A 27,526-nucleotide genomic window follows, 5' to 3' on the forward strand; every position below is an offset into this window, starting at 1 on the left:
GTAGAGGCTAATTGAGTTACCGCAGGGGGAGGTAGAGGCTAGTTGAGTTACCGCAGGGGGAGGTAGAGGCTAGTTGAGTTACCGCAGGGGGAGGTAGAGGCTAGTTGAGTTACCGCAGGGGAGGTAGAGGCTAGTTGAGTTACCGCAGGGGGAGGTAGAGGCTAGTTGAGTTACCGCAGGGGGAGGTAGAGGCTAGTTGAGTTACCGCAGGGGGAGGTAGAGGCTAGTTGAGTTACCGCAGGGGGAGGTAGAGGCTAGTTGAGTTACCGCAGGGGGAGGTAGAGGCTAGTTGAGTTACCGCAGGGGGAGGTAGAGGCTAGTTGAGTTACCGCAGGGGGAGGTAGAGGCTAGTTGAGTTACCGCAGGGGAGGTAGAGGCTAGTTGAGTTACCGCAGGGGAGGTAGAGGCTAGTTGAGTTACCGCAGGGGGAGGTAGAGGCTAGTTGAGTTACCACAGGGGGAAGGTAGAGGCTAGTTGAGTTAGCGCAGGGGGGGTAGAGACTAGTTGAGTTACCTCGGGGGGAGGTAGATGCTAGTTGAGTTACCGCAGGGGGAGGTAGAGGCTAGTTGAGTTACCGCAGGGGGAGGTAGAGGCTAGTTGAGTTACCGCAGGGGGAGGTAGAGGCTAATTGAGTTACCGCAGGGGAGGTAGATGCTAGTTGAGTTAGCGCAGGGGGAGGTAGAGGCTAGTTGAGTTACCACAGGGGGAAGGTAGAGGCTAGTTGAGTTAGCGCAGGGGGGGTAGAGACTAGTTGAGTTACCTCGGGGGGAGGTAGATGCTAGTTGAGTTACCGCAGGGGGAGGTAGAGGCTAGTTGAGTTACCGCAGGGGGAGGTAGAGGCTAATTGAGTTAGCGCAGGGGGAGGTAGAGGCTAGTTGAGTTACCACAGGGGGAAGGTAGAGGCTAGTTGAGTTAGCGCAGGGGGGGTAGAGACTAGTTGAGTTACCTCAGGGGGAGGTAGATGCTAGTTGAGTTACCGCAGGGGGAGGTAGAGGCTAGTTGAGTTACCGCAGGGGAGGTAGATGCTAGTTGAGTTAGCGCAGGGGGAGGTAGAGGCTAGTTGAGTTAGCGCAGGGGGAGGTAGAGGCTAGTTGAGTTACCACAGGGGGGAAGGTAGAGGCTAGTTGAGTTACCACAGGGTGAAGGTAGAGGCTAGTTGAGTTAGCGCAGGGGGGGTAGAGGCTAGTTGAGTTACCGCAGGGGGAGGTAGAGGCTAGTTGAGTTACCGCAGGGGGAGGTAGAGGCTAGTTGAGTTACCGCGGGGGGAGGTAGAGGCTAGTTGAGTTACCGCGGGGGGAGAACGAGGCTTGTTGAGTTACCGCGGGGGGAGGTAGAGGCTAGTTGAGTTACCGCGGGGGGAGAACGAGGCTTGTTGAGTTACCGTGGGGGGAGAACGAGGCTTGTTGAGTTACCGCGGGGGGAGGTAGAGGCTAGTTGTGCCTCTATATTAAGTGCCAAGGTGTACATTAGGGTCTGGGGTTAGAGAATGTGCATTGGTGCAGGGTCCATGTCAGCAAATGTTCTATATTCAGACCTCTGGTGATAACATGTCCTATAGCTGCCATTCTCAGAATAATTTCAACCTGGACGATGACCACCCCGCAGTCATCCAACAATATAGAAATCAGAATAGTGGGGCTTACTTATTTCAACCTGTTCAGAACACAAAACACAGATTACCAGAAGAGAGAAACAATAGACAGTCACACAGTCCTGGACAAAGAGAAGAGGCATATTGTGCGCATTTACAGTAGAGCTGCATTGAGCAGGTGATACTGGAACTATCCTGAGGGGTGTACCGTAGGTGTGGTGGATAGATTATGCTTTACATAGGGAGAGACTGTTCCAGACTGGCAAGAACTCTAGAGATGCTGAGAGAGCTGGAGGGAGGGAGAGAGAGAGGGGTGGTGGGGTGCAGAACACACCCAGAGCCAGTGAACAGAATGTTTAATAACCAGGGGTGACTGGTGTGTCTGTGTTCCAGAGTATAGAAGAATAGAATAGAGAAAGATCAGGAGCTGAGAGAACACCCTCTGGTGTTGGTAGTGTTGATGTCACTATAGGAGGAGCTCTCTGTCCACTCACACCCAGTCCAACCCTGGTCTTCTCTTCCTTTCCTCCTCTACTCCTCTGGGATTGACCTGACCCCTATTCCTCTCATCTCCCATTTCTATAATTTCTTCCTCCTGTCCTCCGTGTGGAGCAGTGCCACAGAGCCATGCACCCCCAGCGTCCTCTCCCCCAGGCAATGCCCTCCTCCCTCGGGCAGAACCTGCGTGACATGGCCATGGGCCTAGGCAGAGGGAAGAACTTCCTTGGTGGGAACATTGCCTACGGCTTCATCCAGTCCCTCAAGGAGTGCCTCTACTTCGTACTCTGCTGCTGGTGCATCAAGGAGATACTGGACTGACTGACTGAGACACTACGAGGGGGAGAGAGGGGCACGAGGGTGAGGTTCTCTTTCCTGCTTGTCACTGGATGTGTTTCTCTCTTCCTCCTTTTCACTCTTTCTCCTCTGTTTTTCTCTCACCAGCTAAGATGTTAAACACAGCGTGTGAAGCGGTGTAAGTATGAGTCTTGTCATTAGATACTGTACATAGTTTGACTCCAAAATTGAAGACGTTTGCCAAACTGTTGTCTGAAAACATAATTTCCTTTCAGCTACGGTACATGTTACCTGTAAAATATTCTACCAAATATGTAGGACTGTGTACTATGTTATGATTTACATGTTGTACTATATGGCCCTGGTGTGTGGATTTGCTCCTCTTAGTGCCCATGATGCAGTTCTGTATTCCTGTCTGGAGGCTTGGGAAACTGATGTGCTGCTTGGTGTATCAGAGGATCTCTGTCATTCTCGGATCCTGAGTCAGTCGGTCTGGAGACCTGCTGTGTGTGTGTGTGTGTGTGTGTGTGTGTGTGTGTGTGTGTGTGTGTGTGTGTGTGTGTGTGTGTGTGTGTGTGTGTGTGTGTGTGTGTGTGTGTGTGAAGCATCGTCTTAACACCAATCAGCTGATCCTAGAACTGTGGAGAAACCAAACCTGTGAGGCAATGGACATGGCTTTTGATGCTGCTCAGGTCACATTTAATTCCAAGTTTTATTAAATTCTGTACAGTCTTAATATGCAAAGAATAAACAATGTAATATCTGATTTTGTTTGTGTGTGCCAACCAGAGTCAGGTGGTGTGTGTGTGTGAGAAACAAAAAAGTAGAGCCTGACATCTGCCAATGTCATCATAGTGTCAGGTCGCACCACTCATCATCGGAAAAGCATTGCGTATGGTATATTTTGTATACCCACTCTTTTCACCTGCGTGTGTCAATCAATCTGAAAGTGTGCCCATTGAGCGACACGAGAGAGCGATTATCATTGGCGAGTTGGGCAAGAAGGGGTGGGACGTGAGAGAATGCCCTTCCTGGTTGGACAAGAGAGAGTGGCTCACGCAAGTGTCAAAGAGACACAAGTTCCGAAATTGGATGCATTCAATTAATTTGGCAGAAAGGGATTGATACACGATTGCCATTTGTAAGGAAAACATCGCGTTCAGAGGTAAGTGGAGTAGAAAATGTAATGTTACTTTGTGTTCTTGTTACCATTTTGTCGTTAGATGTTAGTGTTTCCTGGTTCTCGACAGAAACAGTAACTATCTGGATTTTCGGTGGAAGGGATTAAAGTTTTCCATAGTAGGTTGGCAGATAAAACCTGTTATCTTTAATTGAATAGTACATGTTTTTATAACAGATGTAGTAAAGTTTCAGTATTATTTAGTTATATTGTGTTACCAGCGATGGTCACAATGTTTCAATCGATTATGATTTTTTTTTCATGGTTCATCAGTGGAGATACGGTGTGACAGTTGTTGACATTTCAGAGTACACACCTTTGTCGACACTGAGATGGCTAACATGCAAATTAGGTGTCAGGGAGTTTAGGTTGAACACTTGTTTAAACATTTTACAGCCTAGCATCGACTAGACAAGGCCAGCAGTGTAGCGTTGTGACCATTTTTGGTCATTTTCTTTCGCCGAGCCACAGATAAAGATATATAACAGGCTGTTGGCACACAGACTGAAGAGCATGTGACAACGCAAAAATTAATGTAATTTCAGATGAAAGAGAATGAGAGAAACTCGTTTCAAAGCACATCCTTCTCTATTACCCAGGACTATTTAAGCAAATATAAAGAGGATAAAGTGCAGTTTGCAGTGGACGCCTGTATAGGCCAAGTGTGCTACCACTGGCGCCGAACCGTTTGTTAATTTGTGAAGTTGATGGGTCAAGAGTGTGTCTCAGAAGATCGCTACTCTGTCGAGAGCTCCATGGCTGCCAAATGAACACACCACTTCAGAGGTTTTGTCTAGAAGGGATACCGTCTTAGTCTCAATGTACTTTTCTTAGAAGGTTTAAGATAATTTAGGCGAATGAAAATAGCAGGTTAGGTGAACTAGGTTAAGATTAGGAAAAGGTTTAGGAGTTAGCTAAAATGCAACTTTTGAATTCAATTTGACAAAAGCTGTATCCCTTCTAGACATGATCCACTTCAGAGAGCGAGTATGGAAGAATGAGGGCATTTTTCATTGACACCACATTTTTTACAAATGTTTTTTTTCTTTAAACAAGCTCGGTTTATTTTATATTGAATTCTAGGCTACTTGCTATAGGCCTAGAGAACATTTTACTTTTTACAGTGGCTATTTTAACATGTATATCTTGGTGGGGCAACAACAAACAAAACAAAATATATATATATACCAACAATACATTAATTGCACTAAAGTGGTGACAAATGGTGCTTTCTTTTCAGCACCATGGAATGAATCCTTACCACTGCTACACCTGGCTATCAGCGGAGTCTTGTCTGGCAGCGACAGTTAATTCAGCCTCATTTACTGTCTTTTATAAAGACATAGCTGATTTGGCTGACTTGCTTAAGGATCAGCGCCCCGTTAACGGGACAGTTGTAAATCATGCAGCGAATTATGTCAAGAACGTTTTTTCTCTAAAATCTGCAAATGTCAGTACATATTTTTATTACACCTTTATTTAACCGGGTAGACTAGTCGGGTACAAGTTCTCATTTACAACTGCGACCTGGCCAAGATAAAGCAAAGCAGTGCGACACCAAACAACGTGTTACACGTGGAATAAACAAACGTACAGTCAATAATACAATAGAAAAAGTCTTGATACAGTGTGTGCAAATGAGGTAGGATAAGGGAGGTAAGGCAATAAATCGGCCATAGTGGCAAAATAATTACAATATAGCAATTAAACACTGGAGTGATAGATGTGCAGAAGATGAGTGTGCAAGTAGAGATACTGGGGTGCAAAGGAGCAAAATAAATAACAGAATTTGGCTGAGGTAGTTGGACGGCCTATTTACAGATGGTCTATGTACTGGTGCAGTGATCTGTGAGCTGCTCTGACAGCTGGTGCTTAAAGTTAGTGAGGGAGATATGAGTCGCCAGCTTTAGTGATAAAAAAATAAATCAATTGCAGTTAATTCTAGTCATTTGCAGCAGAGAACTGGAAGGAAAGGTGGCCAAAGAGGAATTGGCTTTGGGGGTGACCAGTGAAATATAACTGCTGGAGCGCCTGCTATGGGTGGGTGCTGCTATGGTGACTAGTGAGCTGAGATAAGGTGGGGCTTTACCTAGCAGAAACTTGTAGATGACCTGGAGCCAGTGGGTTTGGAGGCGAATATGAAGTGAGGGCCAGCCAACGAGAGCATACAGGTCGCAGTGGTGGGTATTATATGGGGTTTTGGTGACAAAACGAATGGCACTGTGATAGACTGCATCCAATTTGCTGAGTGGAGTGTTGGAGGCTATTTTGTAAATGACATCGCTGAAGTCGAGGATCGGTAGGGTGGTCAGTTTTACGAGGGTATGTTTGGCAGCATGAGTGAAGAATTATTTTTTTGCGAAATAGGAAGCCGATTCTAGATTTCATTTTGGATTTGATATGCTTAATGTGAGTCTGGAAGGAGAGTTTACAGTCTAACCAGACACGTAAGTATTTGTAGTTGTCCACATATTCTGGACAACTTGTCCACAAGTCAGGACCGTCCAGAGTAGTGATGCTGGACGGGCGGGCAGGTGTGGGCAGCAATCGGTTGAAGAGCATACATTTAGTTTTACTTGCAGTTGGAGGCCAAGGAGAGTTTAGTTAACAGTGTCCAAAGAAGGGCCAGAGGTATACAGAATAAGTGTCTTATATTGGCTGAAAGCTTAAATCCTTGTTAATATAACTGCACTCTCCAATTTACAGTAGCTATTACTGCGAAAAAATGGCATGCTATTGTTTGAGGAGAGCTCCTAACAGCAAAACTTTTTTTACTGCGATAGGTTTGATAAATTCAAGGTGAAATGTGTACTTACATTCTGAAATCTTGCTCTGATTTATCATCCAAAGTGTCCCAGAGATAACATGAAGTGTCGTTTTGTTAGATAAAATCCTTTTTCATATCCTAAAAAGGTCCATATAGCATGCACGATCAATTTTGTATTTCCACTCATTCAATTTGCAAAGAAAGGAATCTGAAAATCTCACCCAAAACGTTGTTTGAACGAGTCAAATCACGTTCATATGTACAACATTACTTTCTTAGCTATAGTATACATATCTCCCTGGAATATTACATTTATGCAGCAGCATACAATACATTGTTGGACTCACTGTGTTGTGCTCACTTGAACAGGAAGGTGGCGCAACGGTTCTTCATGGGCAATTTCTGTCATCAAACTTTGTCATCAAAGTCTGGCATTCTCTAGATTTATGGTGCTTTCAAGACAACTGGGAACTCAGGGAGGGGGGAAACAAAGTGAGCTCTAGAAAGTGGCCCAAGTCCCGACTTGTTATTTAGAGTTGAATGACCGTTCAAAATGTATTATCCCAGTCCGAGCTCGTAAAAAAATTAAAAAATAAATAAAAAACGTGTTCCCAGTTGTCTGGAACTCACTGAGGTCTGAGATTTCCCAGTTACGGGTTTCCAGTTGTTTTGAATGCTGTAGAAGTCTGGGTTGACCGCATGGCTAATGTATTCACACTTTTATGGCCCATGGTGTTGAAAGTTTATCCTTTAAGCTTGGAAAAGAGACCCTTAAACCAAGACTTGGACTAAACACCCCCTCTACTTAATAGCAGGCTAGTGATTGCAAAGCAATATTTGCAGTTAGCCACTGATTCCTTCCAAACCACTCATTGTTGAATTTGAAATGTCTAACTTGTTGTGTAATGTTTATGTCCAATTGCCAATGAGCAACAATACATTTTATGTATAATTTCTCTTCATATGACAAGTATTGAAAGGATTTGCCAGTAGATTGTTGACTTGGTTCATGATTTTGACTGCTCGCTAGGTCTTTGAAATGTTGACATGATCCGTCCAATCAAAGCTACGGTAGATATGTGATTTGACAACATTTTATCTGTGGCCAAAGACCTTGAGCCTTCTTGGATGGGCACCCAAGGGACTTGAATTTTCAAGCTCTACCTGTAGATTTTGTGGTGACTTAGTGTCCCCATGAGACACCTGCTTTTTGGAGCTGCCTTAAGAAAGCAAAAAAGAGACTGTATGTGGCTTTATTAACTCAATGATAGTTTGCAAACTGACATTAATGCCAAAATAACATGCAAAACAATACAAATAAAATTTACAGACATACATGCATACATACATACAGTGGGGCAAAAAAAGTTTTTTTTTCTCCAGAAAATCACATTGTAGGATTTTTAACTTCTTGAAACTCCCCATCCCGGATCCGGGATTGTGACTAAAGCCTCAGGCTCATTAGCATAACGCAACGTTAACGATTTCTGAAAATCGCAAATAAAATTAAAATAATGCTTAGCCTTTTCTTAACAACACTCTCATCTCAGATTTTCAAAATATGCTTTTGAACCATAGAAATTGACTAATTTGTGTAAGAGTATGCAAAGCTAGCATAGCATTTTGTGTAGCATGTAGCACGCAACATTTTCACAAAAGCCAGATAACCAAATAAATAAAATCATTAACTTTGAAGAGCTTCGGATGTTTTCAATGAGGAGACTCTCAGTTACATAGCAAATGTGCAGTTTTTCAAAAAAATATTATTTGTGTAGGACAAATCACTCCGTTTTGTTCACGTTTGGCTATGAAAAAACCCTGTATACAGTTATAGCCTGAAGCTCATTAGCATAATGTAACGTTAACGATTTCTGAAAATCGCAAATAAAATGAAAATAATGCATCTGCTCTCAAGCTTAGCCTTTTCTTAACAACACTGTCATCTCAGATTTTCAAAATATGCTTTTGAACCATAGAAATGGACTAATTTGTGTAAGAGTATGCAAAGCTAGCAATGCATTTTGAATAACATGTAGCACGCAACATTTTCACAAAAACCAGATAACCAAATAAATAAAATCATTTACCTTTGAAGAGCTTCTGATGTTTTCAATGAGGAGACTCTCAGTTACACACCAAATGCGCAGTGTTTCCTGAAAGATTCTGTGTGTAGGAGAAATCGTTCCGTTTTCTACATTGCGCCTGGCTACTGAAACGAACCGAAAATGCAGTCACCTACAACGTAAAACTTTTTCCGGATTAACTACATAATATCGACCGAAACATGGCAAACGTTGTTTGGAATCAGTCCTCAAGGTGTTTTTTCACATATCTCTTCATTGACATGCAGTTCGTGGAAGCTTGCTTTACTCTGTGTATTGTTTGGAAAAATACTGGCAGGTGACTTTTGCGCACCAATTTCGGCGCAGGACACCGGGCGGACACGTGGTAAATGTGGTCTCTTATGGTCAATCTTCCAATGATCTGCCTACAAATACGTCACAATGCTGCAGACACCTTGGGGAAACGACAGAAAGGGCAGACTCATTCCTCTTGCGTTCACAGCCATATAAGGAGATCATGACAAACAGAGCCTCAAAAATCCTTGTCATTTCCTGGATGCCATGTCATCTTGGTTTTGCCTGAAGCTCACGTTAAAGGGCACGCACAGAGAAGATATTTGTATTTCTGGACACGTCAGAGTGTTTTCTTTCGAACAGTAGCAATTATATGCATAGTCGAGCATCTTTTTGTGACAAAATATCTTGTTTAAAACGGGAACGTTTTTCATCCAAAAATGAAATTGCGCCCCTAGAGTTCAAAGAGGTTAATGAATTTATTTGCAAATGATGGTGGAAAATAAGTATTTGGTCACCTACAAACAAGCAAGATTTCTGGCTCTCACTGATAATCTCCCTCGATCTGGGGCTCCACGCAAGATCTCACCCCGTGGGGTCAAATGATCACAAGAACGGTGAGAAAAAAATCCCAGAACCACACGGGGGGACCTAGTGAATGACCTGCAGAGAGCTGGGACCAAAGTAACAAAGCCTACCATCAGTAACACACTACGCCGCCAGGGACTCAAATCCTGCAGTGCCAGACGTGTCCCCCTGCTTAAGCCAGTACATGTCCAGGCCCGTCTGAAGTTTGCTAGAGAGCATTTGGATGATCCTGAAGAAGATGTCATATGGTCAGATGAAACCAAAATAGACATTTTGGTAAAACCTCAACTCGTCGTGTTTGGAGGACAAAGAATGCTGAGTTGCATCCAAATAACACCATACCTACTGTGAAGCATGGGGGTGGAAACATCATGCTTTGTGGTTGTTTTTCTGCAAAGGGACCGGGACGACTGATCCGTGTAAAGGAAAGAATGAATGGGGCCAAGTATTGTGAGATTTTGAGTGAAAACCTCCTTCCATCAGGAAGGGCATTGAAGATGAAACGTGGCTGGGTCTTTCAGCATGACAATGATCCCAAACACACTGCCCGGGCAATGAAGGAGTGGCTTCGTAAGAAGCATTTCAAGGTCCTGGAGTGGCCTAGCCAGTCTCCAGATCTCAACCCCATAGAAAATCTTTGGAGGTAGTTGAAAGTCCGTGTTGCCCAGCAACAGCCCCAAAACATCACTGCTCTAGAGGAGATCTGCATGGAGGAATGGGCCAAAATAACAGCAACAGTGTGTGAACCTTGTGAAGACTTACAGAAAACATTTGACCTCTGTCATTGCCAACAAAGGGTATATAACAAAGTATTGAGATGATCTTTTGTTATTGACCAAATACTTATTTTCCACCATCATTTGCAAATAAATTCATTAAAAATCCTACAATGTGATTTTTCTGGATTTTTTTTCTTCTCATTTTGTCTGTCATAGTTGAAGTGTACCTATGATGAACATTACAGGCCTCATATTTTTAAGTGGGAGAACTTGCACAATTGGTGGCTGACTAAATACTTTTTTGCCCCACTGTACCTGTATTTTTTTTTAGCTCTGCCCTGAATGACGGGTCGCCACTGCCTCTTTATATGATCCACAGTTAAGACAGTGACGCTCCTTCAGAATGCGTGTGCATGTTTGATTGATTCACCAGGGCACTGTTCGCTCTTTCTGTCTTGGAGTCTATCTCATTGGCTCTATATTTAGCTAGGCTAATATCTATATTTAAGTCATTCCACGATATGCTCCACAATGCTCTGTTGGCCCAGGGCGACATTCAGCAGGCTTCTCATGGGAAGAGCCTGATTAGAAGACCTAAATGACTGTGGGACAGAGAAGAGACATGGGGGACTAAAGTGTGTCATGCTGTGATCTGACAGAAGTGGCATGATTGAAGATGGTGTCAGACACAATGACAATAATAACCCGTGTAGCCTAAAAAGTCTAATTTAATAGAACATACTTTTGAAAGTAGACAGGACACCCTTTTTTCTAGGCTTACAATAAACATACTAATGCATGTATGCAGTATATTGCGTCGTTTTAGAACCCTGTCCAGTATTTTCAGTCAGTTGGTTTCTGCCCCAGTAATTTCAGCCAGAGTGGAGGTGCCTCCTGCACTGCCTGGTCAGACATAGAATCACAATGACTAGAATGGACTAGTTCTCTAAAATCCACCGAATGACAATAGAATTTGCCATTTTGTGCATGTGTAGTAGAACTTTGAGAAAGGCACAATAAAAAAGATTATGGTAGGCATCAATTAGTCAAACATTAAGTAAATACTGGGCCTTCCTGCACCTAATATGGCTCCTGGTGTTGGCCAATCCACTGCTTCTTTGGGAATGTCTGTTCTACTAATTCTACAATGGCCCGAGCCATAGTAACCCCTGTTTCTGCCAAAGCATGTGTCAGCCAGTCAGAAGCCAGGGTAGCCACAATGCTAGCAACACACACTATACTACTAATGAAGGACTGAATACACTCAGGAGTGTGCACTTCATGTACACACACACACACACTTCCTGTGCATGTAAAAACAGAGGATGTAAATGAGGAGTTTAAGCAGCAGAATGAGGAGTGGAACAGTACTGTAGCATACTGATGCTGTAGGGCATTCAGTAGCAGAATGAGGACAGTACTGTAGCATACTGATGCTGTAGGGCCTTCAGTAGCATAATGAGGATAGTACTGTAGCATACTGTAGCATACTGATGCTGTAGACCCTTCAGTAGCAGAATGAGGACCGTACTGTAGCATACTGATGCTGTAGGGCCTTCAGTAGCAGAATGAGGACAGTACTGTAGCATACTGATGCTGTAGGGCCTTCAGTAGCATAATGAGGATAGTACTGTAGCATACTGTAGCATACTGATGCTGTAGACCCTTCAGTAGCAGAATGAGGACAGTACTGTAGCATACTGATGCTGTAGGGCCTTCAGTAGCAGAATGAGGACAGTACTGTAGCATACTGATGCTGTAGGGCCTTCAGTAGCATAATGAGGATAGTACTGTAGCATACTGTAGCATACTGATGCTGTAGACCCTTCAGTAGCAGAATGAGGACAGTACTGTAGCATACTGATGCTGTAGACCCTTCAGTAGCATAATGAGGACAGTACTGTAGCATACTGATGCTGTAGGGCCTTCAGTAGCAGAATGAGGACAGTACTGTAGCATACTGATGCTGTAGACCCTTCAGTAGCAGAATGAGGACAGTACTGTAGCATACTGATGCTGTAGGGCCTTCAGTAGCAGAATGAGGACAGTACTGTAGCATACTGATGCTGTAGGGCCTTCAGTAGCATAATGAGGATAGTACTGTAGCATACTGTAGCATACTGATGCTGTAGACCCTTCAGTAGCAGAATGAGGACAGTACTGTAGCATACTGATGCTGTAGACCCTTCAGTAGCATAATGAGGACAGTACTGTAGCATACTGATGCTGTAGGGCCTTCAGTAGAAGAATGAGGACAGTACTGTAGCATACTGATGCTGTAGGGCCTTCAGTAGCAGAATGAGGACAGTATTGTAGCATACTGATGCTGTAGGGCCTTCAGTAGCAGAATGAGGACAGTACTGTAGCATACTGATGCTGTAGGGCCTTCAGTAGCAGAATGAGGACAGTACTGTAGCATACTGATGCTGTAGGGCCTTCAGTAGCAGAATGAGGACAGTACTGTAGCATACTGATGCTGTAGGGCCTTCAGTAGCAAAATGAGGACATTACTGTAGCATACTGATGCTGTAGGGCCTTCAGTAGCAGAATGAGGACAGTACTGTATCATACTGATGCTGTAGGGCCTTCAGTAGCAGAATGAGGACATTATTGTAGCATACTGATGCTGTAGGGCCTTCAGTAGCAGAATGAGGACAGTACTGTATCATACTGATGCTGTAGGGCCTTCAGTAGCAGAATGAGGAGTAAAACAATACTGTAGCATACTGATGCTGTAGGGCCTTCAGTAGCAGAATGAGGACAATACTGTAGCATACTGATGCTGTAGGGCCTTCAGTAGCAGAATGAGGAGTAAAACAGTACTGTAGCATACTGATGCTGTAGAGCCTTCAGTAGCAGAATGAGGACAGTACTGTAGCATACTGATGCTGTAGGGCCTTCAGTAGCAGAATGAGGACAGTACTGTAGCATACTGATGCTGTAGGGCCTTCAGTAGCAGAATGAGGACAGTACTGTAGCATACTGATGCTTTAGGGCATTCAGTAGCAGAATGAGGACAGTACTGTAGCATACTGATGCTGTAGACCCTTCAGTAGCAGAATGAGGACAGTACTGTAGCATACTGATGCTGTAGGGCCTTCAGTAGCAGAATGAGGACAGTACTGTAGCATACTGATGCTGTAGGGCCTTCAGTAGCAGAATGAGGACAGTACTGTAGCATACTGATGCTGTAGAGCCTTCAGTAGCAGAATGAGGACAGTACTGTAGCATACTGATGCTGTAGGGCCTTCAGTAGCAGAATGAGGACAGTACTGTAGCATACTGATGCTGTAGGGCCTTCAGTAGCAGAATGAGGACAGTACTGTAGCATACTGATGCTGTAGGGCCTTCAGTAGCAGAATGAGGACAGTACTGTAGCATACTGATGCTGTAGGGCCTTCAGTAGCAGAATGAGGACAGTACTGTAGCATACTGATGCTGTAGGGCCTTCAGTAGCAGAATGAGGACAGTACTGTAGCATACTGATGCTGTAGGGCCTTCAGTAGCAGAATGAGGACAGTACTGTAGCATACTGATGCTGTAGGGCCTTCAGTAGCAGAATGAGGACAGTACTGTAGCATACTGATGCTGTAGGGCCTTCAGTAGCAGAATGAGGACACAGTACTGTAGCATACTGATGCTGTAGGGCCTTCAGTAGCAGAATGAGGACAGTACTGTAGCATACTGATGCTGTAGGGCATTCAGTAGCAGAATGAGGACAGTACTGTAGCATACTGATGCTGTAGACCCTTCAGTAGCAGAATGAGGACAGTACTGTAGCATACTGATGCTGTAGACCCTTCAGTAGCAGAATGAGGACAGTACTGTAGCATACTGATGCTGTAGGGCCTTCAGTAGCAGAATGAGGAGTAAAACAGTACTGTAGCATACTGATGCTGTAGGGCCTTCAGTAGCAGAATGAGGACAGTACTGTAGCATACTGATGCTGTAGGGCCTTCAGTAGCAGAATGAGGACAGTACTGTAGCATACTGATGCTGTAGGGCCTTCAGTAGCAGAATGAGGACAGTACTGTAGCATACTGATGCTGTAGGGCCTTCAGTAGCGGAATGAGGACAGTACTGTAGCATACTGATGCTGTAGGGCCTTCAGTAGCAGAATGAGGACAGTACTGTAGCATACTGATGCTGTAGGGCCTTCAGTAGCAGAATGAGGACAGTACTGTAGCATACTGATGCTGTAGGGCCTTCAGTAGCAGAATGAGGACAGTACTGTAGCATACTGATGCTGTAGGGCCTTCAGTAGCAGAATGAGGAGTAAAACAGTACTGTAGCATACTGATGCTGTAGGGCCTTCAGTAACAGAATGAGGACAGTATTGTAGCATACTGATGCTGTAGGGCCTGCAGTAGCTGAATGAGGACAGTACTGTAGCATACTGATGCTGTAGGGCCTTCAGTAGCAGAATGAGGACAGTACTGTAGCATACTGATGCTGTAGGGCCTTCAGTAGCAGAATGAGGACAGTACTGTAGCATACTGATGCTGTAGGGCCTTCAGTAGCAGAATGAGGACAGTACTGTACCATACTGATGCTGTAGGGCCTTCAGTAGCAGAATGATGACAGTACTGTAGCATACTGATGCTGTAGGGCCTTCAGTAGCAGAATGAGGACAGTACTGTAGCATACTGATGCTGTAGGGCCTTCAGTAGCAGAATGAGGACAGTACTGTAGCATACTGATGCTGTAGGGCCTTCAGTAGCAGAATGAGGACAGTACTGTAGCATACTGATGCTGTAGGGCCTTCAGTAGCAGAATGAGGACAGTACTGTAGCATACTGATGCTGTAGGGCCTTCAGTAGCAGAATGAGGACAGTACTGTAGCATACTGATGCTGTAGGGCCTTCAGTAGCAGAATGAGGACAGTACTGTAGCATACTGATGCTGTAGGGCCTTCAGTAGCAAAATGAGGACATTACTGTAGCATACTGATGCTGTAGGGCCTTCAGTAGCAGAATGAGGACAGTACTGTATCATACTGATGCTGTAGGGCCTTCAGTAGCAGAATGAGGACATTATTGTAGCATACTGATGCTGTAGGGCCTTCAGTAGCAGAATGAGGACAGTACTGTATCATACTGATGCTGTAGGGCCTTCAGTAGCAGAATGAGGAGTAAAACAATACTGTAGCATACTGATGCTGTAGGGCCTTCAGTAGCAGAATGAGGACAGTACTGTAGCATACTGATGCTGTAGGGCCTTCAGTAGCAGAATGAGGACAGTACTGTAGCATACTGATGCTGTAGGGCCTTCAGTAGCAGAATGAGGACAGTACTGTAGCATACTGATGCTTTAGGGCATTCAGTAGCAGAATGAGGACAGTACTGTAGCATACTGATGCTGTAGACCCTTCAGTAGCAGAATGAGGACAGTACTGTAGCATACTGATGCTGTAGGGCCTTCAGTAGCAGAATGAGGACAGTACTGTAGCATACTGATGCTGTAGGGCCTTCAGTAGCAGAATGAGGACAGTACTGTAGCATACTGATGCTGTAGAGCCTTCAGTAGCAGAATGAGGACAGTACTGTAGCATACTGATGCTGTAGGGCCTTCAGTAGCAGAATGAGGACAGTACTGTAGCATACTGATGCTGTAGGGCCTTCAGTAGCAGAATGAGGACAGTACTGTAGCATACTGATGCTGTAGGGCCTTCAGTAGCAGAATGAGGACAGTACTGTAGCATACTGATGCTGTAGGGCCTTCAGTAGCAGAATGAGGACAGTACTGTAGCATACTGATGCTGTAGGGCCTTCAGTAGCAGAATGAGGACAGTACTGTAGCATACTGATGCTGTAGGGCCTTCAGTAGCAGAATGAGGACAGTACTGTAGCATACTGATGCTGTAGGGCCTTCAGTAGCAGAATGAGGACAGTACTGTAGCATACTGATGCTGTAGGGCCTTCAGTAGCAGAATGAGGACAGTACTGTAGCATACTGATGCTGTAGGGCCTTCAGTAGCAGAATGAGGACAGTACTGTAGCATACTGATGCTGTAGGGCCTTCAGTAGCAGAATGAGGACAGTACTGTAGCATACTGATGCTGTAGGGCATTCAGTAGCAGAATGAGGACAGTACTGTAGCATACTGATGCTGTAGACCCTTCAGTAGCAGAATGAGGACAGTACTGTAGCATACTGATGCTGTAGACCCTTCAGTAGCAGAATGAGGACAGTACTGTAGCATACTGATGCTGTAGACCCTTCAGTAGCAGAATGAGGACAGTACTGTAGCATACTGATGCTGTAGGGCCTTCAGTAGCAGAATGAGGAGTAAAACAGTACTGTAGCATACTGATGCTGTAGGGCCTTCAGTAGCAGAATGAGGACAGTACTGTAGCATACTGATGCTGTAGGGCCTTCAGTAGCAGAATGAGGACAGTACTGTAGCATACTGATGCTGTAGGGCCTTCAGTAGCAGAATGAGGACAGTACTGTAGCATACTGATGCTGTAGGGCCTTCAGTAGCGGAATGAGGACAGTACTGTAGCATACTGATGCTGTAGGGCCTTCAGTAGCAGGGCCTTCATACTGATGCTGTAGGGCAGTAAGAATGAGGACAGTACTGTAGCATACTGATGCTGTAGGGCCTTCAGTAGCAGAATGAGGACAGTACTGTAGCATACTGATGCTGTAGGGCCTTCAGTAGCAGAATGAGGACAGTACTGTAGCATACTGATGCTGTAGGGCCTTCAGTAGCAGAATGAGGAGTAAAACAGTACTGTAGCATACTGATGCTGTAGGGCCTTCAGTAACAGAATGAGGACAGTATTGTAGCATACTGATGCTGTAGGGCCTGCAGTAGCTGAATGAGGACAGTACTGTAGCATACTGATGCTGTAGGGCCTTCAGTAGCAGAATGAGGACAGTACTGTAGCATACTGATGCTGTAGGGCCTTCAGTAGCAGAATGAGGACAGTACTGTAGCATACTGATGCTGTAGGGCCTTCAGTAGCAGAATGAGGACAGTACTGTACCATACTGATGCTGTAGGGCCTTCAGTAGCAGAATGATGACAGTACTGTAGCATACTGATGCTGTAGGGCCTTCAGTAGCAGAATGAGGACAGTACTGTAGCATACTGATGCTGTAGGGCCTTCAGTAGCAGAATGAGGACAGTACTGTAGCATACTGATGCTGTAGGGCCTTCAGTAGCAGAATGAGGACAGTACTGTAGCATACTGATGCTGTAGGGCCTTCAGTAGCAGAATGAGGACAGTACTGTAGCATACTGATGCTGTAGGGCCTTCAGTAGCAGAATGAGGACAGTACTGTAGCATACTGATGCTGTAGGGCCTTCAGTAGCAGAATGAGGACAGTACTGTAGCATACTGATGCTGTAGGGCCTTCAGTAGCAAAATGAGGACATTACTGTAGCATACTGATGCTGTAGGGCCTTCAGTAGCAGAATGAGGACAGTACTGTATCATACTGATGCTGTAGGGCCTTCAGTAGCAGAATGAGGACATTATTGTAGCATACTGATGCTGTAGGGCCTTCAGTAGCAGAATGAGGACAGTACTGTATCATACTGATGCTGTAGGGCCTTCAGTAGCAGAATGAGGAGTAAAACAATACTGTAGCATACTGATGCTGTAGGGCCTTCAGTAGCAGAATGAGGACAATACTGTAGCATACTGATGCTGTAGGGCCTTCAGTAGCAGAATGAGGAGTAAAACAGTACTGTAGCATACTGATGCTGTAGAGCCTTCAGTAGCAGAATGAGGACAGTACTGTAGCATACTGATGCTGTAGGGCCTTCAGTAGCAGAATGAGGACAGTACTGTAGCATACTGATGCTGTAGGGCCTTCAGTAGCAGAATGAGGACAGTACTGTAGCATACTGATGCTGTAGACCCTTCAGTAGCAGAATGAGGACAGTACTGTAGCATACTGATGCTGTAGGGCCTTCAGTAGCAGAATGAGGACAGTACTGTAGCATACTGATGCTGTAGGGCCTTCAGTAGCAGAATGAGGACAGTACTGTAGCATACTGATGCTGTAGAGCCTTCAGTAGCAGAATGAGGACAGTACTGTAGCATACTGATGCTGTAGGGCCTTCAGTAGCAGAATGAGGACAGTACTGTAGCATACTGATGCTGTAGGGCCTTCAGTAGCAGAATGAGGACAGTACTGTAGCATACTGATGCTGTAGGGCCTTCAGTAGCAGAATGAGGACAGTACTGTAGCATACTGATGCTGTAGGGCCTTCAGTAGCAGAATGAGGACAGTACTGTAGCATACTGATGCTGTAGGGCCTTCAGTAGCAGAATGAGGACAGTACTGTAGCATACTGATGCTGTAGGGCCTTCAGTAGCAGAATGAGGACAGTACTGTAGCATACTGATGCTGTAGGGCCTTCAGTAGCAGAATGAGGACAGTACTGTAGCATACTGATGCTGTAGGGCCTTCAGTAGCAGAATGAGGACAGTACTGTAGCATACTGATGCTGTAGGGCCTTCAGTAGCAGAATGAGGACAGTACTGTAGCATACTGATGCTGTAGGGCATTCAGTAGCAGAATGAGGACAGTACTGTAGCATACTGATGCTGTAGACCCTTCAGTAGCAGAATGAGGACAGTACTGTAGCATACTGATGCTGTAGACCCTTCAGTAGCAGAATGAGGACAGTACTGTAGCATACTGATGCTGTAGGGCCTTCAGTAGCAGAATGAGGAGTAAAACAGTACTGTAGCATACTGATGCTGTAGGGCCTTCAGTAGCAGAATGAGGACAGTACTGTAGCATACTGATGCTGTAGGGCCTTCAGTAGCAGAATGAGGACAGTACTGTAGCATACTGATGCTGTAGGGCCTTCAGTAGCAGAATGAGGACAGTACTGTAGCATACTGATGCTGTAGGGCCTTCAGTAGCGGAATGAGGACAGTACTGTAGCATACTGATGCTGTAGGGCCTTCAGTAGCAGAATGAGGACAGTACTGTAGCATACTGATGCTGTAGGGCCTTCAGTAGCAGAATGAGGACAGTACTGTAGCATACTGATGCTGTAGGGCCTTCAGTAGCAGAATGAGGACAGTACTGTAGCATACTGATGCTGTAGGGCCTTCAGTAGCAGAATGAGGAGTAAAACAGTACTGTAGCATACTGATGCTGTAGGGCCTTCAGTAACAGAATGAGGACAGTATTGTAGCATACTGATGCTGTAGGGCCTGCAGTAGCTGAATGAGGACAGTACTGTAGCATACTGATGCTGTAGGGCCTTCAGTAGCAGAATGAGGACAGTACTGTAGCATACTGATGCTGTAGGGCCTTCAGTAGCAGAATGAGGACAGTACTGTAGCATACTGATGCTGTAGGGCCTTCAGTAGCAGAATGAGGACAGTACTGTACCATACTGATGCTGTAGAGCCTTCAGTAGCAGAATGATGACAGTACTGTAGCATACTGATGCTGTAGGGCCTTCAGTAGCAGAATGAGGACAGTACTGTAGCATACTGATGCTGTAGGGCCTTCAGTAGCAGAATGAGGACAGTACTGTAGCATACTGATGCTGTAGGGCCTTCAGTAGCAGAATGAGGACAGTACTGTAGCATACTGATGCTGTAGGGCCTTCAGTAGCAGAATGAGGACAGTACTGTAGCATACTGATGCTGTAGGGCCTTCAGTAGCAGAATGAGGACAGTACTGTAGCATACTGATGCTGTAGGGCCTTCAGTAGCAGAATGAGGACAGTACTGTAGCATACTGATGCTGTAGGGCCTTCAGTAGCAAAATGAGGACATTACTGTAGCATACTGATGCTGTAGGGCCTTCAGTAGCAGAATGAGGACAGTACTGTATCATACTGATGCTGTAGGGCCTTCAGTAGCAGAATGAGGACATTATTGTAGCATACTGATGCTGTAGGGCCTTCAGTAGCAGAATGAGGACAGTACTGTATCATACTGATGCTGTAGGGCCTTCAGTAGCAGAATGAGGAGTAAAACAATACTGTAGCATACTGATGCTGTAGGGCCTTCAGTAGCAGAATGAGGACAGTACTGTAGCATACTGATGCTGTAGGGCCTTCAGTAGCAGAATGAGGACAGTACTGTAGCATACTGATGCTGTAGGGCCTTCAGTAGCAGAATGAGGACAGTACTGTAGCATACTGATGCTTTAGGGCATTCAGTAGCAGAATGAGGACAGTACTGTAGCATACTGATGCTGTAGACCCTTCAGTAGCAGAATGAGGACAGTACTGTAGCATACTGATGCTGTAGGGCCTTCAGTAGCAGAATGAGGACAGTACTGTAGCATACTGATGCTGTAGGGCCTTCAGTAGCAGAATGAGGACAGTACTGTAGCATACTGATGCTGTAGAGCCTTCAGTAGCAGAATGAGGACAGTACTGTAGCATACTGATGCTGTAGGGCCTTCAGTAGCAGAATGAGGACAGTACTGTAGCATACTGATGCTGTAGGGCCTTCAGTAGCAGAATGAGGACAGTACTGTAGCATACTGATGCTGTAGGGCCTTCAGTAGCAGAATGAGGACAGTACTGTAGCATACTGATGCTGTAGGGCCTTCAGTAGCAGAATGAGGACAGTACTGTAGCATACTGATGCTGTAGGGCCTTCAGTAGCAGAATGAGGACAGTACTGTAGCATACTGATGCTGTAGGGCCTTCAGTAGCAGAATGAGGACAGTACTGTAGCATACTGATGCTGTAGGGCCTTCAGTAGCAGAATGAGGACAGTACTGTAGCATACTGATGCTGTAGGGCCTTCAGTAGCAGAATGAGGACAGTACTGTAGCATACTGATGCTGTAGGGCCTTCAGTAGCAGAATGAGGACAGTACTGTAGCATACTGATGCTGTAGGGCCTTCAGTAGCAGAATGAGGACAGTACTGTAGCATACTGATGCTGTAGGGCATTCAGTAGCAGAATGAGGACAGTACTGTAGCATACTGATGCTGTAGACCCTTCAGTAGCAGAATGAGGACAGTACTGTAGCATACTGATGCTGTAGACCCTTCAGTAGCAGAATGAGGACAGTACTGTAGCATACTGATGCTGTAGACCCTTCAGTAGCAGAATGAGGACAGTACTGTAGCATACTGATGCTGTAGGGCCTTCAGTAGCAGAATGAGGAGTAAAACAGTACTGTAGCATACTGATGCTGTAGGGCCTTCAGTAGCAGAATGAGGACAGTACTGTAGCATACTGATGCTGTAGGGCCTTCAGTAGCAGAATGAGGACAGTACTGTAGCATACTGATGCTGTAGGGCCTTCAGTAGCAGAATGAGGACAGTACTGTAGCATACTGATGCTGTAGGGCCTTCAGTAGCGGAATGAGGACAGTACTGTAGCATACTGATGCTGTAGGGCCTTCAGTAGCAGAATGAGGACAGTACTGTAGCATACTGATGCTGTAGGGCCTTCAGTAGCAGAATGAGGACAGTACTGTAGCATACTGATGCTGTAGGGCCTTCAGTAGCAGAATGAGGACAGTACTGTAGCATACTGATGCTGTAGGGCCTTCAGTAGCAGAATGAGGAGTAAAACAGTACTGTAGCATACTGATGCTGTAGGGCCTTCAGTAACAGAATGAGGACAGTATTGTAGCATACTGATGCTGTAGGGCCTGCAGTAGCTGAATGAGGACAGTACTGTAGCATACTGATGCTGTAGGGCCTTCAGTAGCAGAATGAGGACAGTACTGTAGCATACTGATGCTGTAGGGCCTTCAGTAGCAGAATGAGGACAGTACTGTAGCATACTGATGCTGTAGGGCCTTCAGTAGCAGAATGAGGACAGTACTGTACCATACTGATGCTGTAGGGCCTTCAGTAGCAGAATGATGACAGTACTGTAGCATACTGATGCTGTAGGGCCTTCAGTAGCAGAATGAGGACAGTACTGTAGCATACTGATGCTGTAGGGCCTTCAGTAGCAGAATGAGGACAGTACTGTAGCATACTGATGCTGTAGGGCCTTCAGTAGCAGAATGAGGACAGTACTGTAGCATACTGATGCTGTAGGGCCTTCAGTAGCAGAATGAGGACAGTACTGTAGCATACTGATGCTGTAGGGCCTTCAGTAGCAGAATGAGGACAGTACTGTAGCATACTGATGCTGTAGGGCCTTCAGTAGCAGAATGAGGACAGTACTGTAGCATACTGATGCTGTAGGGCCTTCAGTAGCAAAATGAGGACATTACTGTAGCATACTGATGCTGTAGGGCCTTCAGTAGCAGAATGAGGACAGTACTGTATCATACTGATGCTGTAGGGCCTTCAGTAGCAGAATGAGGACATTATTGTAGCATACTGATGCTGTAGGGCCTTCAGTAGCAGAATGAGGACAGTACTGTATCATACTGATGCTGTAGGGCCTTCAGTAGCAGAATGAGGAGTAAAACAATACTGTAGCATACTGATGCTGTAGGGCCTTCAGTAGCAGAATGAGGACAATACTGTAGCATACTGATGCTGTAGGGCCTTCAGTAGCAGAATGAGGAGTAAAACAGTACTGTAGCATACTGATGCTGTAGAGCCTTCAGTAGCAGAATGAGGACAGTACTGTAGCATACTGATGCTGTAGGGCCTTCAGTAGCAGAATGAGGACAGTACTGTAGCATACTGATGCTGTAGGGCCTTCAGTAGCAGAATGAGGACAGTACTGTAGCATACTGATGCTTTAGGGCATTCAGTAGCAGAATGAGGACAGTACTGTAGCATACTGATGCTGTAGACCCTTCAGTAGCAGAATGAGGACAGTACTGTAGCATACTGATGCTGTAGGGCCTTCAGTAGCAGAATGAGGACAGTACTGTAGCATACTGATGCTGTAGGGCCTTCAGTAGCAGAATGAGGACAGTACTGTAGCATACTGATGCTGTAGAGCCTTCAGTAGCAGAATGAGGACAGTACTGTAGCATACTGATGCTGTAGGGCCTTCAGTAGCAGAATGAGGACAGTACTGTAGCATACTGATGCTGTAGGGCCTTCAGTAGCAGAATGAGGACAGTACTGTAGCATACTGATGCTGTAGGGCCTTCAGTAGCAGAATGAGGACAGTACTGTAGCATACTGATGCTGTAGGGCCTTCAGTAGCAGAATGAGGACAGTACTGTAGCATACTGATGCTGTAGGGCCTTCAGTAGCAGAATGAGGACAGTACTGTAGCATACTGATGCTGTAGGGCCTTCAGTAGCAGAATGAGGACAGTACTGTAGCATACTGATGCTGTAGGGCCTTCAGTAGCAGAATGAGGACAGTACTGTAGCATACTGATGCTGTAGGGCCTTCAGTAGCAGAATGAGGACAGTACTGTAGCATACTGATGCTGTAGGGCCTTCAGTAGCAGAATGAGGAGTAAAACAGTACTGTAGCATACTGATGCTGTAGGGCCTTCAGTAGCAGAATGAGGACAGTACTGTAGCATACTGATGCTGTAGGGCCTTCAGTAGCAGAATGAGGACAGTACTGTAGCATACTGATGCTGTAGGGCCTTCAGTAGCAAAATGAGGACATTACTGTAGCATACTGATGCTGTAGGGCCTTCAGTAGCAGAATGAGGACAGTACTGTATCATACTGATGCTGTAGGGCCTTCAGTAGCAGAATGAGGAGTAAAACAATACTGTAGCATACTGATGCTGTAGGGCCTTCAGTAGCAGAATGAGGACAATACTGTAGCATACTGATGCTGTAGGGCCTTCAGTAGCAGAATGAGGAGTAAAACAGTACTGTAGCATACTGATGCTGTAGAGCCTTCAGTAGCAGAATGAGGACAGTACTGTAGCATACTGATGCTGTAGGGCCTTCAGTAGCAGAATGAGGACAGTACTGTAGCATACTGATGCTGTAGGGCCTTCAGTAGCAGAATGAGGACAGTACTGTAGCATACTGATGCTTTAGGGCATTCAGTAGCAGAATGAGGACAGTACTGTAGCATACTGATGCTGTAGACCCTTCAGTAGCAGAATGAGGACAGTACTGTAGCATACTGATGCTGTAGGGCCTTCAGTAGCAGAATGAGGACAGTACTGTAGCATACTGATGCTGTAGGGCCTTCAGTAGCAGAATGAGGACAGTACTGTAGCATACTGATGCTGTAGAGCCTTCAGTAGCAGAATGAGGACAGTACTGTAGCATACTGATGCTGTAGGGCCTTCAGTAGCAGAATGAGGACAGTACTGTAGCATACTGATGCTGTAGGGCCTTCAGTAGCAGAATGAGGACAGTACTGTAGCATACTGATGCTGTAGGGCCTTCAGTAGCAGAATGAGGACAGTACTGTAGCATACTGATGCTGTAGGGCCTTCAGTAGCAGAATGAGGACAGTACTGTAGCATACTGATGCTGTAGGGCCTTCAGTAGCAGAATGAGGACAGTACTGTAGCATACTGATGCTGTAGGGCCTTCAGTAGCAGAATGAGGACAGTACTGTAGCATACTGATGCTGTAGGGCCTTCAGTAGCAGAATGAGGACAGTACTGTAGCATACTGATGCTGTAGGGCATTCAGTAGCAGAATGAGGACAGTACTGTAGCATACTGATGCTGTAGACCCTTCAGTAGCAGAATGAGGACAGTACTGTAGCATACTGATGCTGTAGACCCTTCAGTAGCAGAATGAGGACAGTACTGTAGCATACTGATGCTGTAGACCCTTCAGTAGCAGAATGAGGACAGTACTGTAGCATACTGATGCTGTAGGGCCTTCAGTAGCAGAATGAGGAGTAAAACAGTACTGTAGCATACTGATGCTGTAGGGCCTTCAGTAGCAGAATGAGGACAGTACTGTAGCATACTGATGCTGTAGGGCCTTCAGTAGCAGAATGAGGACAGTACTGTAGCATACTGATGCTGTAGGGCCTTCAGTAGCAGAATGAGGACAGTACTGTAGCATACTGATGCTGTAGGGCCTTCAGTAGCAGAATGAGGACAGTACTGTAGCATACTGATGGTGTAGGGCCTTCAGTAGCAGAATGAGGACAGTACTGTAGCATACTGATGCTGTTGGGCCTTCAGTAGCAGAATGAGGACAGTACTGTAGCATACTGATGCTGTAGGGCCTTCAGTAGCAGAATGAGGAGTAAAACAGTACTGTAGCATACTGATGCTGTAGGGCCTTCAGTAACAGAATGAGGACAGTATTGTAGCATACTGATGCTGTAGGGCCTGCAGTAGCTGAATGAGGACAGTACTGTAGCATACTGATGCTGTAGGGCCTTCAGTAGCAGAATGAGGACAGTACTGTAGCATACTGATGCTGTAGGGCCTTCAGTAGCAGAATGAGGACAGTACTGTAGCATACTGATGCTGTAGTGCCTTCAGTAGCAGAATGAGGACAGTACTGTACCATACTGATGCTGTAGGGCCTTCAGTAGCAGAATGATGACAGTACTGTAGCATACTGATGCTGTAGGGCCTTCAGTAGCAGAATGAGGACAGTACTGTAGCATACTGATGCTGTAGGGCCTTCAGTAGCAGAATGAGGACAGTACTGTAGCATACTGATGCTGTAGGGCCTTCAGTAGCAGAATGAGGACAGTACTGTAGCATACTGATGCTGTAGGGCCTTCAGTAGCAGAATGAGGACAGTACTGTAGCATACTGATGCTGTAGGGCCTTCAGTAGCAGAATGAGGACAGTACTGTAGCATACTGATGCTGTAGGGCCTTCAGTAGCAGAATGAGGACAGTACTGTAGCATACTGATGCTGTAGGGCCTTCAGTAGCAGAATGAGGACAGTACTGTAGCATACTGATGCTGTAGGGCCTTCAGTAGCAGAATGAGGACAGTACTGTAGCATACTGATGCTGTAGGGCCTTCAGTAGCAGAATGAGGACAGTACTGTAGCATACTGATGCTGTAGGGCCTTCAGTAGCAGAATGAGGACAGTACTGTAGCATACTGATGCTGTAGGGCCTTCAGTAGCAGAATGAGGACAGTACTGTAGCATACTGATGCTGTAGGGCCTTCAGTAGCAGAATGAGGACAGTACTGTAGCATACTGATGCTGTAGGGCCTTCAGTAGCAGAATGAGGACAGTACTGTAGCATACTGATGCTGTAGGGCCTTCAGTAGCAGAATGAGGACAGTACTGTAGCATACTGATGCTGTAGGGCCTTCAGTAGCAGAATGAGGAGTAAAACAGTACCGTAGCATACTGATGCTGTAGGGCCTTCAGTAACAGAATGAGGAGTAAAACAATACTGTAGCATACTGATGCTGTAGGGCCTTCAGTAGCAGAATGAGGACATTACTGTAGCATACTGATGCTGTAGGGCCTTCAGTAGCAGAATGAGGACAGTACTGTAGCATACTGATGCTGTAGGGCCTTCAGTAGCAGAATGAGGACAGTATTGTAGCATACTGATGCTGTAGGGCCTGCAGTAGCTGAATGAGGACAGTACTGTAGCATACTGATGCTGTAGGGCCTTCAGTAGCAGAATGAGGACAGTACTGTAGCATACTGATGCTGTAGGGCCTTCAGTAGCAGAATGAGGAGTAAAACAGTACTGTAGCATACTGATGCTGTAGGGCCTTCAGTAACAGAATGAGGAGTAAAACAATACTGTAGCATACTGATGCTGTAGGGCCTTCAGTAGCAGAATGAGGACAGTACTGTAGCATACTGATGCTGTAGGGCCTTCAGTAGCAGAATGAGGACAGTATTGTAGCATACTGATGCTGTAGGGCCTGCAGTAGCTGAATGAGGACAGTACTGTAGCATACTGATGCTGTAGGGCCTTCAGTAGCAGAATGAGGACAGTACTGTAGCATACTGATGCTGTAGGGCCTTCAGTAGCAGAATGAGGACAGTACTGTAGCATACTGATGCTGTAGGGCCTTCAGTAGCAGAATGAGGACAGTACTGTAGCATACTGATGCTGTAGGGCCTTCAGTAGCAGAATGAGGACAGTACTGTAGCATACTGATGCTGTAGGGCCTTCAGTAGCGGAATGAGGACAGTACTGTAGCTTACTGATGCTGTAGGGCCTTCAGTAGCGGAATGAGGACATTACTTTAGCATACTGATGCTGTAGGGCCTTCAGTAGCGGAATGAGGACATTACTGTAGCATACTGATGCTGTAGGGCCTTCAGTAGCGGAATGAGGACAATACTGTAGCATACTGATGCTGTAGGGCCTTCAGTAGCAGAATGAGGACATTACTGTAGCATACTGTGCTGTAGAGCCTTCAGTAGCAGAATGAGGAGTGGATTTATGCAAGTCAACAATTCTTAATCTTCGGTCTTCTGAGATCTCATTTGTTTGAGGCATGGCTCACTTCGGGCAATGCTTCTTGTGAATAGCAAATTCACATTTTGTGAGGTTTTTTTATAGGGCATGGCAGCTCTAACCAACATCTCCAATCTCGTCTCAGTGATTGGACTCCAAGTTAGTTGACTCCTGACTCAAATGAGCTTTTGGAGAAGGCATCAGCCTAGGGGTTCACAGACTTTTCAAACCTACACTTTGAATGTTTAAATTATGTATTCAATATAGACAAGAAAAATACAATTTGTTATCAGTTTTAAGCACACTGTTTGTGTCTTGT

General features: G+C 45.4%; 2 protein-coding genes across 4 annotated transcripts in view; both read left to right on the forward strand.

Annotated features, from left to right (window-relative positions):
- Window positions 1–1,156: 1,156 nt before the first annotated feature.
- LOC135520730 (lens epithelial cell protein LEP503-like) lies at window positions 1,157–3,152 on the forward strand. Of its 2 annotated transcripts, XR_010452432.1 has the most exons (3): window positions 1,157–2,449; window positions 2,534–2,564; window positions 2,774–3,152. XR_010452432.1 is itself a non-coding variant. In XM_064946493.1 (2 exons), exon 1 carries the CDS (start codon window positions 2,219–2,221, stop codon window positions 2,408–2,410), a length of 192 nt encoding a protein of 63 aa, XP_064802565.1. In that variant the 5' UTR covers window positions 1,157–2,218; the 3' UTR covers window positions 2,411–2,449; window positions 2,534–3,152. The 2 variants fall into 2 exon arrangements, 1 of the variants encoding a protein (XP_064802565.1); XM_064946493.1 differs by having other exon boundaries at window positions 2,534–3,152.
- Window positions 3,153–3,399: 247 nt separating this feature from the next.
- The window catches only part of LOC135520727 (pre-B-cell leukemia transcription factor-interacting protein 1-like), a 35,937-nt gene continuing 11,810 nt past the window's right edge, over window positions 3,400–27,526 (forward strand). For both annotated transcript variants that reach the window (XM_064946488.1, XM_064946489.1), the window contains exon 1: window positions 3,400–3,551. The gene's annotated coding sequence lies outside the window, so the exon portion shown is untranslated. The remainder of the gene's footprint in view (window positions 3,552–27,526) is intronic.

This window comes from Oncorhynchus masou, chromosome 29, assembly GCF_036934945.1.
Source record: "Oncorhynchus masou masou isolate Uvic2021 chromosome 29, UVic_Omas_1.1, whole genome shotgun sequence".
NCBI lineage: Eukaryota > Metazoa > Chordata > Actinopteri > Salmoniformes > Salmonidae > Oncorhynchus > Oncorhynchus masou.

What these genes read in the sequence shown, in the direction of transcription:
- LOC135520730 (XM_064946493.1), top strand. Translation starts at nt 2,219, where the DNA reads ATGCACCCCCAGCGTCCTCTCCCCCAGGCAATGCCCTCCTCCCTCGGG.